Source organism: Pan paniscus, chromosome 3 (assembly GCF_029289425.2).
Source record: "Pan paniscus chromosome 3, NHGRI_mPanPan1-v2.0_pri, whole genome shotgun sequence".
In the NCBI taxonomy this organism is placed as follows: Eukaryota; Metazoa; Chordata; class Mammalia; order Primates; family Hominidae; genus Pan; species Pan paniscus.
The window spans coordinates 72,661,812-72,677,465 of NC_073252.2; the positions used below are offsets into that span (position 1 = coordinate 72,661,812).

General features: G+C 47.8%; 1 protein-coding gene and 1 non-coding gene across 2 annotated transcripts in view; both read left to right on the forward strand.

Annotated features, from left to right (window-relative positions):
* Positions 1-226: 226 nt before the first annotated feature.
* IGFBP7 (insulin like growth factor binding protein 7) overlaps positions 227-15,654 on the forward strand; it is an 82,285-nt gene continuing 66,857 nt past the window's right edge. Inside the window, exon 1 of the mRNA XM_003806499.6 lies at positions 227-841. Coding sequence (XP_003806547.4) covers positions 367-841 — 475 coding nt within the window. The 5' untranslated portion in view covers positions 227-366. The remainder of the gene's footprint in view (positions 842-15,654) is intronic.
* LOC112439742 (small nucleolar RNA U13) lies at positions 4,353-4,455 on the forward strand. The gene has a single exon (XR_003027978.1). It is a non-coding gene; the product is annotated as a small nucleolar RNA U13 (small nucleolar RNA).

Sequence of the window (15,654 nt, forward strand, 5' to 3'; positions counted from 1 at the left end):
TTGACCGGAAACGGGGAGAAACCAGAGGGTGGAGGAGCCGCTCGCACTGCGGTGCGATCCCTGAGGGCTCGGGGCAGGGGACTGGGGACCGAGCAGGAGCTGGCGGGGTGAGCTCTGCGAAGCGGGCGTGAGACCCAGCGCCCATGGGCCGGTCACGCCGGGTGCCCGCTCAACCCCCCCCCCACGCCAGCAGGAGCGCGCGCGCAGGCCCCGCGGGGCCGGGAGGGCGGCACGGGCGGGGCCCCCGTGCTCTCACCGCCCCGGGGTGTGGTTCCAGCGGACGGGCCGGGCGGGGCGGCGGGTTTAAGGCGCCGGCCGGCCCCACACGGCTCACTCGCGCCCTTGCCGCTGCCACCGCACCCCGCCATGGAGCGGCCGTCGCTGCGCGCCCTGCTCCTCGGCGCCGCTGGGCTGCTGCTCCTGCTCCTGCCCCTCTCCTCTTCCTCCTCTTCGGACACCTGCGGCCCCTGCGAGCCGGCCTCCTGCCCGCCCCTGCCCCCGCTGGGCTGCCTGCTGGGCGAGACCCGCGACGCGTGCGGCTGCTGCCCGATGTGCGCCCGCAGCGAGGGCGAGCCGTGCGGGGGTGGCGGTGCAGGCAGGGGGTACTGCGCGCCGGGCATGGAGTGCGTGAAGAGCCGCAAGAGGCGGAAGGGTAAAGCCGGGGCAGCAGCCGGCGGTCCGGGTGTAAGCGGCGTGTGCGTGTGCAAGAGCCGCTACCCGGTGTGCGGCAGCGACGGCACCACCTACCCGAGCGGCTGCCAGCTGCGCGCCGCCAGCCAGAGGGCCGAGAGCCGCGGGGAGAAGGCCATCACCCAGGTCAGCAAGGGCACCTGCGAGCAAGGTGGGCACGAGCGCTTCCCTCTCCAACCCTGCGCCGCTCGGCCCAGCGAAGGGCACATCCGACGGGGCGTCCGCGGCGGCCTCGCCCCGCGCTGCTCACTGCGATTCCCCCGCGGGCATCCCAGGAGCCAGATGGGAGGGAAAGAGTTGGCAGCCGCGGAATGCCAGGAGCGGTGGGCGACGCCCCCCCTTCTCCTTTTTGGTGGTTTTATTTTGAGAGTTTGGTGCGTGCGTCCAGAAAGTGAGGGCCGGGTGTATATGTAGAAAAGATTTTCCGAGACCTCAGACTTCCCCATGCCCAAAGCGCACCCAACTCGTGCTAACATCTGTCCATTTCTCATCATTCTTGGCTTGGGGATGTAGAGAGAGGTGAAGTCAAGAGATGGGGGAAAGGAGTTTGACAATTAAATATAAAGTAAGGACTTCCAGACAGACTTTTTTTTAAAAAAAGATAGGATCTTGCTCTGTCGCCCAGGGTGGAGGGCAGTGGCACGATCTTGGCCCACTGCAACCTCTGCCTCAAGCGATCCTCCTGCCTCAGCCTCCCAAGTAGCTGGGACTACAAGCCTGTGCCACCACGCCTGGCCAATTTTTGTTTTTTTGTTTTGTTTTGTTTTGTTTTATAGCGACGGAGTTTCACTATGTTGCCTAGGCTGGTCTCGAACTCCTGAGCTCAAGTAATCCCAGCCTGCTGGGATTACAGGCATAAACCACCGTGCACAGCCCTGATTTCTTAGTATTGAAGAAAATAGTCCACTTTCTAAAAATTATAGGTTCTCAAACAGTAATCTAACTAGCTAATTATTTGTGGGCAAAAATAAAATACAAACTCTTTGAAGACTGTTTTTGTGATGCACTTTGTTGTCAACCTTCTGACCATTTTGTTTTTCCTTCCTGTTTCTTTGATTTGTATTGTTTTGCATAATTTGTCCCCAGGATACACTGTTTAGCAGAAATGTCTTTGAGATTATGTTTGATTGTTTATTTTATTCCAAACAAGTCCAAGCTTGCTGTAAATGAAATAAGGAAATAGGCCGGGTGGTTTGGCTCACGTCTGTAATCCCAGCACTTTGGGAGGCCAAGATGGGCAGATCACGAGGTCGGGAGTTCGAGATCAGCCTGACCAACATGGTGAAACCCCATCTCTAATAAAAAATATATATATATACATTAGCTGGGCATGGTGGTGCATGCCTGTAATCACAGCTACTCAGGAGACTGAGGCAGGAGAATCGCTTGAATCTGGGAGGCGGAGGTTGCAGTGAGCCGAGATCACACGACAGCACTCCAGCCTGGGTGACAGACAGAGACCCCATCTCAAAAAAAAAGAAAGAAAGAAGAAAATAAAGTCTGGACTTGCAAATACACGCACATACACACACACATAGAAATTTTAACTCTAATGCCTGAAATAACATTTTCCATTGGCAGTATTTTCAAGGGAAAGTCAGACATTCAATGTTGGCAGCTCCTGATCTTAGCCAAGGTAGAAAAGGGAGAGGAGGCAGTTCTGAGATTACAGAAGCTGTTGCTTCTTTAAAACAGTTCAGACTTTCTCCAGAATTTCCAAATTCTTTCTTTAGAGCTTTTCCCAGAAGTCCACAAACTAATAGGTTGTATGTCATCAGTTTCAGAGTTCACTATTGAAAGCCTTAAATTGTGTAACTCACTAGTAACTATTTATAGTATCATCACCTTAAACTTAGAAAATTGCAACCCAAAATAATCTGCATATGTTTACAATAGAAACAGTTATTTGTTACTTTGGATCTCATTTGTCGGTCACATCATGAAAAGATAAATGTGCGTTATTTAAGAATTTATTCCAAATATTGAGATTTTCTTATAAACATTACAATGGGGAACTTTATAGTTTTTTCAAAATGGAGAGCAGAACGTTGGCTTGGTGATTGTTCAAGTGTTGTCAATTTCTAGTTTATACTTAATATTCCTTTTTCTCACCTGCTACTTACATCACCAAACACTCACACAGTCTGATTATAAAATATTGAGACTGACAGTCATATAGAACCAGTTTCATAACCTCATTACCATGTACACCCAGCTCAGTACCTCTCCAGACTGCAAACCCTTTGAGGGTTCCGGCCTGGCTTTTCTTTATATTTGGGGAAATGTTAGTGTAAACAGCATCTAAAACTGGAAACCTTGACTTAAATTAGCCATTTCTTCTCATCCTAAATTGAGAGAGATGAGGTCTAAATGGCAGAGACCATTTATAGGAGAATGCCAAAGAGAGCAGAAGAGAATGGGAAGCCTTTCCCACAGCAGAAACTTTCCACAGCAGAGACAATAGACTGATCCCTATCACATCCCCTAAATATTTCTTCTGACACCTGGATGGGTTTTGACAATCATAGAAGCAAACTGGACAGAGTGCCATTTACTTCTGTGCCATTTCATACTGGGGCTTTGCACAGAATAGGAAATGCATTGTCTAGGTTCCTCTAGACCTCTAGGTTCCCTTCTATTCTCAGAAGAAACTTAAGTTATGCTTGAGTATAACTTGAGTAGGGGCCAGGTAGGGGCAGCATTGTGGGATTCAGCCACAATGGTGTGATTCAATCTGCCTTCTGGTCTTTGGTTCCATTTAACATGCATTTACTGAGCAGCTAACTTGAGTCAGCACTGTACCAGGTGCTATATACCAGGGATGTACAAAACAGATTTGATGTTGCTGATTAAGAAAGTATCTGTACAAGTTACAAACTCACCTCCCAGAGCACTTGCCCTGGAGCCCTGGAGCTTGCCCCAGTCTTCCTCCTTTCTAAGATCACCACTTACCCAACTGGGAAGAGATCTTGGTCTGCTTGTTTTCCATACCTCTCTGGTAGGAGGCAAAGCGATCTGCTTGAAAATATGTCTGAAAGATAATCAGCAAATAATTTCAAATCTTGGAACTGTCATTATGAATTTACTGCCATTAGATTGTATTGAGGTCCCTGAAGTCATGGATAACCAGAAGGGGGAATTTGAAGATTCCATTTAATAAAAAGAAGTTGATACAAAGAAGCTAAGATGTATAATAAAATTTCATAGTTGGAATAGAACATGATGCTTCTGTATTCCAATTACTGATTATACCTTTTGTTCATAGTCTTTTAAATCTGAGCTCTTTGGCAATCCCATTTCAGCTGCTTTGGTCTCATTAGGTACCATCCTTTCTCCCTCAGAATTAATTTTCACTTCTGGAATCAGAATGTCATTCTTAAGGGTCTCCCTTATTAGTACCTTTAGGACCAAGTTCAAACTACCTAGCAGGACATAACAGGCCCTTCACAATATAACTCCATTCTATTATTTTGACCTCTTCTCTCCAACCTCCTTTATGCACTGGCCACAGTAAGTGTCTGCTATTCACACTTCAGCACATATGTCTCTATGCTTTCATGCCTCTGTAGAAGTTGTGCCTTCTGCCTGCAACGCCTCTCACCTCCACACACACAATTGCACGCTCCTTCACTTCCTTTCCATCCTTTGAACTCTTACCTATGATCCTTTTGTAGTTCATAAGCATGATGATTGAGTGTTCATACACATGTGTGAGGTATGTCGCCCCCAAACCTTTTATGACATTGGCACATTACCTGTCTGACATGAAAGAAAAATAATAATAAAAATTTAAAAAATGGGCAGCCAGGCGCCATGGCTCACGCCTGTAATCCCAGCACTTTGGGAGGCCGAGGCGGGCGGATCACGAGATCAGGAGATCGAGACCATCCTGGCTAACACAATGAAACACTGTCTCTACTAAAAATACAGAAAATTAGCCAGGCATGGTGGCGGGCACCTGTAGTCCCAGCTACTCGGGAGGCTGAGGCAGGAGAATGGCATGAACCTGGGAGGCAGAGCTTGCAGTGATCCAAGATAGCACCACTGCACTCCTGCCTGGGCAAAAGAGCAAGACTCCATCTCAAAAAAAAAAAAAAAATTTAAAAAATGGGCTCTTACCTAGCCTTCAAGGATCAGCTGTCAGTTTCTCTGAGAAGCATTCTGACTTTCCCCCACCCCAAAATGATGTATTTGTTCTTCTAGAGCTATGCATCCAGCCATTGTTTCAACTAATATTTATTCCACGTGTACTGTGTATCTGTATATAAGAGGCAGTATAGCAGAGAAGTTAAGATGAGGAGCTCTCAAGCCAGACTCCCTTGGTGTGAATCTTGACCACTTACTAACTATAGCCTTGAGCAAGTTATTTGACCTGTCTGCCCAGGGTTTTCCTCACTTATAAGACAGGGATTATAACCATTATCTATCTCATAGGGTTGTCATGAAGATTAAATGTCATGAATATTATCCATAGAAAGCTTGGATGAACATTAATTGTTGTCATTATTCAACATAAAAGTAAGCTCCAGGTGGGAAGGGAGATTTTGCTCCCTCATATAGACAGACCCAAGGACCTAGATAAGTGCGTGGTATGTAGTATGTTCTTTAAACACATGTCTAATGCATGAATCAATGACTGAATCAACCTATGAATTGGCTAGGCACTCTCCTAATCTCAGGGTAAGTAGCCTTGAATAAGATACACAGAAACAAGGAAACATATTTTCACACAATGTGTACATGCTGTGAAGGGTGTACATCGGAGAAATAGGTTAGAGACTCCAGATGAATGAGCAGTATTAAGTGAGGTGAGTAGAGCCATGCTAAGAACGCTTGGGAGGATTTCAGCAAAGGGAACAGCAAGGCCTTGGGCCCTGAGTGGAGAACAAGTTGGCTACTATAGACCTTCCCCAACTGCCACAAAAGGGCTCTTTGAATGTCTGTCTTCCCCACTAGACTGTAACCATTGTAAAAGAGGGATTTCATCTTATAACACCTTATAAACACAGTGTCTGGCTAATAATTGGGCATATCATAAATATTTGTTGATTAACAAAGGAATCCTCTTAAGAAAGCACCTTCCTGTTTGGAAATGCAGGAAAGCCCCTCTCCCGCCTGTCTGCTCTCTTTCCTCCTGGCATCTTCTGCCTTCCTAAAGTCTAGGCCAGGGAATTCATCTGACATTGATTTGCCTTCCTTTCTGTCATCAGCAATCCTGAACTCTAATATTGGATGGTAACTTTTTCCCCCAAATCCCAACATTTCCATATCCCCTTGCCAAGTAAAATTAGGTCCAGAGCTATAGAAACTGTTCTGTAAGTGGAAAATTCTTCAGTATAGATTTTGATTTTCAGGTACTCATTTTATTTGATGAGTTTTAAACCTCCATTCTTTGAGAAGCTCATTTTAGATTCATTAGACTCATTTTTTATGTTGATAATATATCATTTAAATGTCCATGTTCTACTATCCTTCAGTAAATGTATGAACTTCATTGAAAGTTGAAACAAAGGGGTTTCAAATTAAATGAAGTCGTTAATTGTCTGGTTTATCTTGGGGGAGTGCAAGTCAGTGTAATACTTCACTAAACTAACACAGTAGTACCATGAGGACTGTCAGAGAGCCAGAGGAGGGGACCCAGGTTTGTGGAGGAAAAGCCAAGAATCACTTAGTGGAAGAATGATGTCCTGACTGAGACAGGGATAAGAAGGAATTGGGTGGAGAAGAGCTAGCATAGAGGTTGTGGTAGAGTTAGAAGGGAGATGAGAAGAAAACACTGTGTATATACAATAGAATACTATTCAGCCTTTAAAAAGAAGGAAATTTTGTCATTGCCACAACATGAGGGGACCTGGAAGGCATTATATTAAGTGAAAAAAAAGCCAAGCACAGAATGACAAATGCTATGTGATCTCACTTATATGTGGAATCTAAAAAAAGTCAAACTCATAGAAGCAGAAAATAGAACAGCAGTTACCAGAGATGGGGTTGGGAGGAGGGGACAGGATTGGCAAGATGTTGGTCAAAGGACACACAAGTTTGGTTAGAGAGGAGACATAAGCTCAAGAGATCTATTGTCCCTCATGGTGACTATAATTAATAACAATATATTATATACCTGAAAATTGCCAGCCTGGGCAACATAGTGAGACCTCGTCTCTATAAAAAAATAAAAAAAATTAGCTGGGTGTGGTGGCACACACCTGTAGTCCCAGCTACTTGGTAGGCTGAGGCAGGAGGATTACTTGAGCCCAGGAGGTCAAATCTGCAGTGAGCCATGATCATACCACTGCACTCCAGCCTGGGTAACAGAGCAAGACCCTGCCTCAAAAAAAAAAAAAAAAAAAGAAAAGTTCTAAGATCATAGACTTTAAATGTTGTTACCACACACAAAAAAAAAGTGTATGAGGTAATGCATATGTTAAATAGCCTGATTTAGCCATTCCAAAATGTCTACATGCATCAGAACATCACGTTGTATACCATATATATATGATTTTCAGTTATCAGTTAAAACAATTTTTTAAGAGAAAGGAGATAACCAGAGCATAGCCAGCAGAAGGACTCGCATGAGGTTTGGTGGGACTGCCTAGGGAGAAGGAGGCAGCTGGCCGCGTGACAGAGCCCAGTGATAGGGGAGGGCCTGTGACCCCTTAAGGAGCTGAGACGCTGTCACAGAGCAGTGGGAGCACTGAGTGATGGAGCTGGATTTGTGCTTTTAGAAAAGCTTTGTTGGCTGCTGTTGGGAGAATGGATTGGAAGAGGGTGAGACTGCAGTCAGAGACTCCCATAAGGAAGCTGTTACTGTAATCACAACAACAGATGCCTACACTCCTTCCCAAGACTTCCCTCTCTGATCTTAGAAGCATTGTCAAATCCGGGTTCCCAGCCTGCCAGGGCAAGCTGCTTGCTACTTGGGAGTGAAAAGCCCTTGTGGAGCTTTTTCTCATTCAGTGACTGCTCATAAAGTGCCTTCACCTCGCTTGCCTTATTAGCCAGTCCTGCCTCCAAATTACTACCACTTGCTCCTTTCAGGAGTCTCTTCCCCCTAAAGTTCCTATTACTCCTTCTCTCTGCTTTCAGATCAGAAACAGAAAAAGTCACCTTCCCTAAGAGTCTGCTCCAGTCCAATAGAAATGCTTTAAAATTTTTCTGGCCTCAGCTGCCCTTCTTGAGCACAGAAATTTCTAGAATATTGAGTGAATCACTGGTTCTTTATTATCATTTTGTCCAGTTTCAATCACTGCATTTTAGGAAAGATTTGAAAAACTGAAGGACAAAGTGGGGCCTTAGAGGACTTAGGATTCTTTCAGAGGAAAGTAATCTAAAGAACAAGTTAATGTTTCTTCATCGTTTGGGAACTAGTTATTAAATGGAAGGTGCCTGACAAATTATTCTCTTAATACAGTTCTTCAGGAGGACAGCATTAAAAGGCCTGGAATTAAATAGCCACAAGGCACGTTTAGATGACACATCAGGAAGAACTTTCCAGTAAAAACTATTGAATAGGATACCGTGTTCAGGCAGAAGTCAGGAGACTCTCTTTAGGAGAGCTGAGAAATAACTTGAGGGAGAGGGGCCACATCTTGGGGAGGATTTTATAATTTTTAAATCTCTTAAACTATACAGCTTTGAGATGGAATGATTAAGCTGAGCAGGCATTTGTTAACATCCTGAAATACGATTTCCATCCTGTCCCTAGAGCCTGCCCTCGGGGTCCACTGTAGACTGGCCTTCTAGAAGAAACCGCCTTATAAGGCTCTCTTGGATAGTTCAGTGACAGAACACCCTTGGATGGAGTCCAAGGCCAGCTAGCCTTCACTGATTCAAAATTCCTCCCTACAGTGGATGAGATTATGATGCTTCCTTTACCTCAAGCCACCCCTACCCCACAAACAATCTGACCTCATCTGTGTTTTTCATTGTTAGACAAATAACATCTTGTTTTTAGCAGCTGGGGAACCCTGAATTATCGTCAAAAGAATTTTTAAGCCAGGGAATATGAGTGTAACCTTTATTTGAAATTTAGGAGTGGCACAATTAGAAAGCTTTGAAATGGAAGGAGACTTAGTTATATGTGAATTAATAAGCCCACTTATTTAAGGTAATTTCAAAGATTTCCCAGTGAGTCTTTTACTCTTATGTGGGGATAGCAGTGGAGGACTAGAAATGTTCAAGGGAAGCTTCCCCCAGCCTGTCATATATGGCTTTTCCAGGTCAATCAAGACCGTCTCCTCCACCAGGCCTCTGAGAGAAAATGAGATCAGAAGAAAAAAGCCAGGATGATAATGGGGGGAGGGGGGGAAACGTTTACTTATTTATTTTTTTTACTTAAAATTGATTGTGTTAAATAGTTGACCTCTGCTTTATCCCAAGTTGGATTAATGGCAAAATGATATGGCCCTTTTGAAAAAGCTAATGTGTTGAATTGCCTTTACTGTTTTACAGAGGAGAGCAGTCAAAGTTAATTAGAAACAGCTGGAGCTAACAGTAAGCCTCACCCCCATCAATGTCCCTACCAGGAGAGGGTTACCAGGGAGAGGAGCAGTCCCGGGAATCCAGGGAGGGGCCTCTGGTCCCAAAAGCAGGCCAGAGTTGCAGACAAGTTTTGTGTCTGAAAAATAAGAAAGGTTCATTTCAGGTGAAACAGACCTAGGAACCCTGTGTTGACAAAGCCCCATTCATATGGTATGAAGTTCCCACAGTAAAGAGCACTGACAAGGCCAAGGCCAACCCGACAGGTTCAAAGCAGGCTTGGCCACTGTGAAAAAACAACCCCCTCAAAACTTCAGGAGAATGTATATAATAAATGAAGGTACAATTTCATACCTTCACAGGATTATTGAGAAGGTCAAATTGCATAACAGATATGAAAGCACTGTGTAAACTATGCGGACTATGCTGCACCAAATAACTGTAAAGAATTATTAACTAGACTGTAAATGCCTTGAGGGCAAGGAATGCATCTGCAACGGGTATTTGTGAAGTACTTGACAGTTTGCTAAGGACTTCTGTGGATTTTCCTCATATGCTACTCATAACAACCCTGGAAGGTAAGGGGAATTGTTATCCCAAATTCCAAATAAAGACACTGCAGGTCAGACATCACACAGGTGGTAAATAGCAATTCTGGTACTTACTTTAGATATTCTGCTACAGGCTTGCTATTCAAAGTGTGGTATGTAGACCAGCAACATTGACTCTCTGTGCTATCTTTCTTTTTTATAAACTCGGAATTATTTCAAAATAAGAAGTTTCTAACAAAAGAGATTCAGAAGAGTCAAACCCTTGGGTGTGAAAAAGTTTTAGGAAGACTTTCCTGAATTTATTTTGCCTATATTTTGTTTCTGATGAATGAGCAAGGGGGTTATATGATATATTTGTTTCTAAATACATCTAAAAGAGCTCTTTCATTCGCATAAAATAAACATGCTGTATGATAACAAAGTTTATGTCAGAGTTGAGATGGCTCTTTATGGTACATATATGCTGTGCCTTCTAAAAAAGTCATATTATATTCAGTGAAAGATGATGTTTCTTAAAATGAATGAATGTCTCTGAGGTGGCTAACATTAGTCCTTCTATAGCCAGATTAGCAATCTTAGAGCCTGGTCAGGCACAGTGGCTCTTGTTTGTAATCCCAGTACTTTGGGAGGCCAAGGTGGGAGGATCTCTTGAGCTCAGGAGTTCAGGACCAGCCTGGGCAACATAGTGAGATCTCATCTCTACTAAAAATAAAAATAAAATTGTTAATTGGCCAGGCACAGTGGGAAGCACCTGTAGTCCCAGCTACTCAGGAGGCTAAAGTGAGAGGGTCGCTCTAGCACAGTCATCAAGGCTGCAGGAGGCTATGATGGAGCCACTGCACTCCAGCCTAGATGACAAGGTAAGACCCTGTCTCAAAAAAAAAAAAAAAAAAAGAAAAGAAAAAGAAATAAGAAACGTAGAGCCTGGCAGGGCACAGTGGCTCATGCCTATAATCCCAGTGCTTTGGGAGGCTGATGCAGAGGATCCCTTGAGACCGGGAGTTCAAGACCAACCCTGGCAACATAGTGTGAGACCCTATCTCTACCAAAAAAAAGAATTACAAAATTAGCTGGGCTTGGTGGTATGCCTGTAGTCCTAGCTACTTGGGAGGCTGAGGTGTGAGGATCACTTTCAGCCCAGGAGGTCAAGGCTGCAGTCAGCTATGATTGTGCCACTGCACTCCAGCCTGGACGACAGAAGGAGACCCTGTCTCAAAAAATAGAAAAACCTTAGAGCCCAACCTTTCAGTTGCAATCCAGAGGCTCTTGAAGGATCAGCGAGTGTGCTAGGGCTGCTGGCATGAATATTAGTCCAAGAAAGACCTCTTGGAGCATGTTTGCGTGTGCTGTTTGATCATTTTCCAGGTCTTTCTAGTAACTCTGAGTAGGCTAGAGGAAAAGAATCACTAAGCTAACTGTCAACATGCTCAAGTGTTCGCTTTCACCTGAGGTTTAACCCTGAATGTTGACCTTAACCCCTGACTCCAGCACTGTCCCATCATCAATTTTCCCAGTTTGAGTAATAATATTTAGTCCATATCTAAGCTATGGTCTAAGGAATTTGCATTTTTTTAAATTGAAGCATATTTTTGTCAGCTAGGTGACAACTTGCAGAAGGAAAATTCATGCAGGGGTTTGAGAACCCAATTAAGCATAATCCATTTAGACTTTTTGAGGGAGAAGAAAAAAGAGGGCTTTCATATTCTTACAGGCAGAAAGGCAGCTGACTCCAATCATCCTGTTCTTTCATGTTGTTTTTCTTGAAGGGAAGTCTCCAGCTTCTGCAGAGGTTTGTCTTTTTCTCTGAGTGAGAAATGCTCAAAGGCATTTTCATTTACATCACCACAGATTAGTGTGCAAGTGTTCAAGTGGTTGAGTTGGGAAAGCTTTAGATCTGACATCTGTTCTGCTCTCTTCTGGCCTGACCCCAAGCAAGGAAGAAAAATTTATCAAGAAATAGATCTCCTGGAACATTCAGAAGGTTTTGAAAGAGACCACACAGAAATGAGGCTTCAAGAATTTTTTAGGGTAGCCCAAGCCTGCAGGATTCAGAGCCTGCTCCTTCTCCATGGGAGCTTTCAGAACTTTCTGCTCCAGGAACAGAACTCCAAAAGTGAATTTCAATAGCAGATGCAGCAATTACACTGCACCCCTGGCTTCCAAAGGACCCCCCTCGGGAAGCCATAGAGCGTTTGATGGAGAATGAAATGCTTGTGCAGCAGTGCTCTCTGAGTGAGAGAAGGGGAGATGAGAGTCCCATGCAGTGTGGCTGCTTAGTAGAAATGCTGAGCTCAGTGGGAAAGGGCAGGCTGGGGCAGAGATCAAGACGCTGCCAGATATTTGACAGGCCAGGGCTTCGGAGCCAGAGGCCCCTCTCTGCTCTGTTGTGTCTCAGATCAGAGCCTCAGAGCAGGACGGAAAAGTTGATCTGACTTGAATCTTTCTGCACTGCTGGGCCTTTGGTTCACTAGAAAATAACTGGCAGGGCAGGGCAGGCCTGTTCTGGACCCAGTTGCAATGTGGCAAAGTGAGCAGCTCATGCCCCTTTCCCACCTCCCCATGTCCTCTCATCTGAGGCCTCTTTCTTTTCACCCATTCAGCCTGGCCTGTTACTGCATGCTGCCCCTTTTTCTTGTCTGACTGAACTCAAAGAAGTGAGATTTTCTTTTCTTCACCCACCAACCCTTTCTTAGTTACAGAGCTTGGCCAGTAACTTTATAAATGGTGAGTCCTGCTCAGTCCACTCCTCCTAACTCCGTCCCCAGACCTATGAGCCACCTGACGTTCTCCCGAGCGAGCGAATAAGCAAAAACTTGGCATGCCACCTCTGAAAGGCAGCCAGCTCAGTCCATGTCATCCAGGAGAGATGGTCAGCCCTTTTGTTCTTGACACTCCATTGGGATGAAGTTTTTCACGTGTCTTAGGATCATAATCCACACCATATATCAGCCCCAAGCCTATCTCCCTTTTTAGGACAAGCCCAAGGGGTAGGAGAGATAGCTGTAACCCCATGGTGTGACTGTGGGTTTGACAGGTCTCCAGTGCTCACCCAGGGCTGTCCCTACCAGTTACTTTCAACTCTTAGTGCCGGGTCACCCAGAAGCCAAGATTAGCTGGTGTATGAGAGGAAATAAAGCAGAGTGGTTAAGGAGATGAACTTTGGAGTCAGACCACCTGGGTCAAATCCCCACTCTGCCACTTAACTATTTGTGTGACCCTAACCTCCTTCATTCATGATTTTTTTTTACCTGCAAGACAGGTATAATAACAATGTTATTATACTTAGAGTTTTGTGAAGTTAAGTGAAGCAATACATGAAAAACATTGGTACCTGGTATGTAGTAGGATTTCACTAAATGCTGTTTCGTTTCCATGTTTATTGTTATTAGCATTATAGAACTGAGTATGAATTAATATATTAGTGCCTTGCTGATGTCCTACTTTGACCAGTCCAAACACAATACTGCCTCATGTGTTCCCAGGTTAGATCTGAAACCTATGTTCAGACCTGCGTAAACAAAATAACAGGGTAGTTTCTTAAAAAGAAAATTCGTGGGAACTTCCATCTTGCTCTGCAGGGATTCTAGAACAGGGAGTTCTGCCCATCTCTTGGAAGATCCCAGAGTCCAAATGCAGACAGTCTAATAGGAACCACCCAGGATGCTGGCCAGAGGACATGCTTTGCTTTGCAGCATAGAATATTTCCATCTTCAAGCTCATTGTCACTCACATTATTTTTTTTTTTTTTTTTTTTAAGCCCTGTGCACTTTACCTCATTTCCTTTAACTTTTTTTTTTCTTTTTTTTTAAATTTATTTATTTTTTATTGATAATTCTTGGGTGTTTCTCACAGAGGGGGATTTGGCAGGGTCATAGGACGATCAGCAGATAAACAAGTGAACAAAGGTCTCTGGTTTTCCTAGGCAGAGGACCCCGCGGCCTTCCGCAGTGTTTGTGTCCCTGGGTACTTGAGATTAGGGAGTGGTGATGACTCTTAACGAGCATGCTGCCTTCAAGCATCTGTTTAACAAAGCACATCTTGCACCACCCTTAATCCATTTAACCCTGAGTGGACACAGCACATGTTTCAGAGAGCACAGGGTTGGGGGTAAGGTCACAGATCAACAGGATCCCAAGGCAGAAGAAGTTTTCTTAGTACAGAACAAAATGAAAAGTCTCCCAAGTCTACTTCTTTCTACACAGACATGGCAACCATCCGATTTCTCAATCTTTTCCCCACCTTTCCCGCCTTTCTATTCCACAAAGCCGCCATTGTCATCCTGGCCCGTTCTCAATGAGCTGTTGGGCACACCTCCCAGACGGGGTGGTGGCCGGGCAGAGAGGCTCCTCACTTCCCAGTAGGGGCGGCCGGGCAGAGGCGCCCCTCACCTCCCGGATGGGGCGGCTGGCCGGGAGGGGGGCTTACACCCCCACCTCCCTCCCGGACGGGGCGGCTGGCTGGGCGGGGGGCTGACCCCCCCACCTCCCTCCCGGACGGGGCAGCTGGCCGGGCGGGGTGCTGACCCCCCCCACCTCCCTCCCGGACGGGGCGGCTGGCCTGGCGGGGGGCTGACCCCCCCACCTCCCTCCCGGACAGGGTGGCTGGCCGGGCAGGGGGCTGACCCCCCCCCACCTCCCTCCCGGACGGGGCAGCTGGCCGGGCAGAGGGGCTCCTCACTTCCCAGTAGGGGCGGCCGGGCAGAGGCGCCCCTCACCTCCCGGACGGGGCGGCTGGCCAGGTGGGGGACTGACCCCCCCACCTCCCTCCCGGACGGGGCGGCTGGCCGGGCGGGGGGCTGACCCCCCCCACCTCCCTCCAAGACGGGGTGGCTGGCCGGGTGGGGGCTGACCCCCCCACCTCCCTCCCGGATGGGGCGGCTGGCCGGGCGGGGGGCTGACCCCCCCACCTCCCTCCCGGATGGGGCGGCTGGCCGGGCGGGGGGCTGACCCCCCCACCTCCCTCCCGGATGGGGCGGCTGGCTGGGCAGAGGGGCTCCTCACTTCCCAGTAGGGGCGGCCGGGCAGAGGCACCCCTCACCTCCTGGACGGGGCGGCTGGCCGGGCGGGGGGCTGACCCCCCCACCTCCCTCCCGGATGGGGCGGCTGGCCGGGCGGGGGGCTGACCCCCCCCACCTCCCTCCCGGACGGGGCAGCTGGCCAGGCGGGGGACTGATCCCCCCACCTCCCTCCCGGATGGGGCGGCTGGCCGGGCAGAGAGGCTCCTCACTTCCCAGTAGGGGCGGCCGGGCAGAGGCGCCCCTCACCTCCCGGACGGGGCGGCTGGCCGGGCAGGGGGCTGAGCCCCCCACCTCCCTCACGGACAGGGCGGCTGGCCGGGCAGGGGGCTGACCCCCCCACCTCCCTCCCGGACGGGGCAGCTGGCCGGGCGGGGGGCTGACCCCCCACCTCCCTCCCGGACGGGGTGGCTGCTGGGCGGAGACGCTCCTCACTTCCCAGACGGGGTGGCTGCCGGGCAGAGAGGCTCCTCAGTTCTCAGACAGGGCGGTTGCCGGGCAGAGGGTCTCCTCACTTCTCAGATGGGGTGGCCGGGCAGAGATGCTCCTCACCTCCCAGATGGGGTCGTGGCCGGGCAGAGGTGCTCCTCACATCCCAGACCGGGTGGCGGGGCAGAGGCGCTCCCCACATCTCAGACGATGGGTGGCCGGGCAGAGACGCTCCTCACTTCCTAGATGTGATGGTGGCCAGGAAGAGGTGCTCCTCACTTCCTAGATGGGATGGTGGCCGGGCGGAGACACTCCTCACTTTCCATACTGGGCAGCCAGGCAGAGGGGCTCCTCACATCCCAGACGATGGGTGGCCAGGCAGAGACGCTCCTCACTTCCCAGACGGGGTGGCGGCCGGGCAGAGGCTGCAATCTCAGCACTTTGGGAGGCCAAGGCAGGCAGCTGGGAGGTGGAGGTTGTAGCGAGCCGAGATCA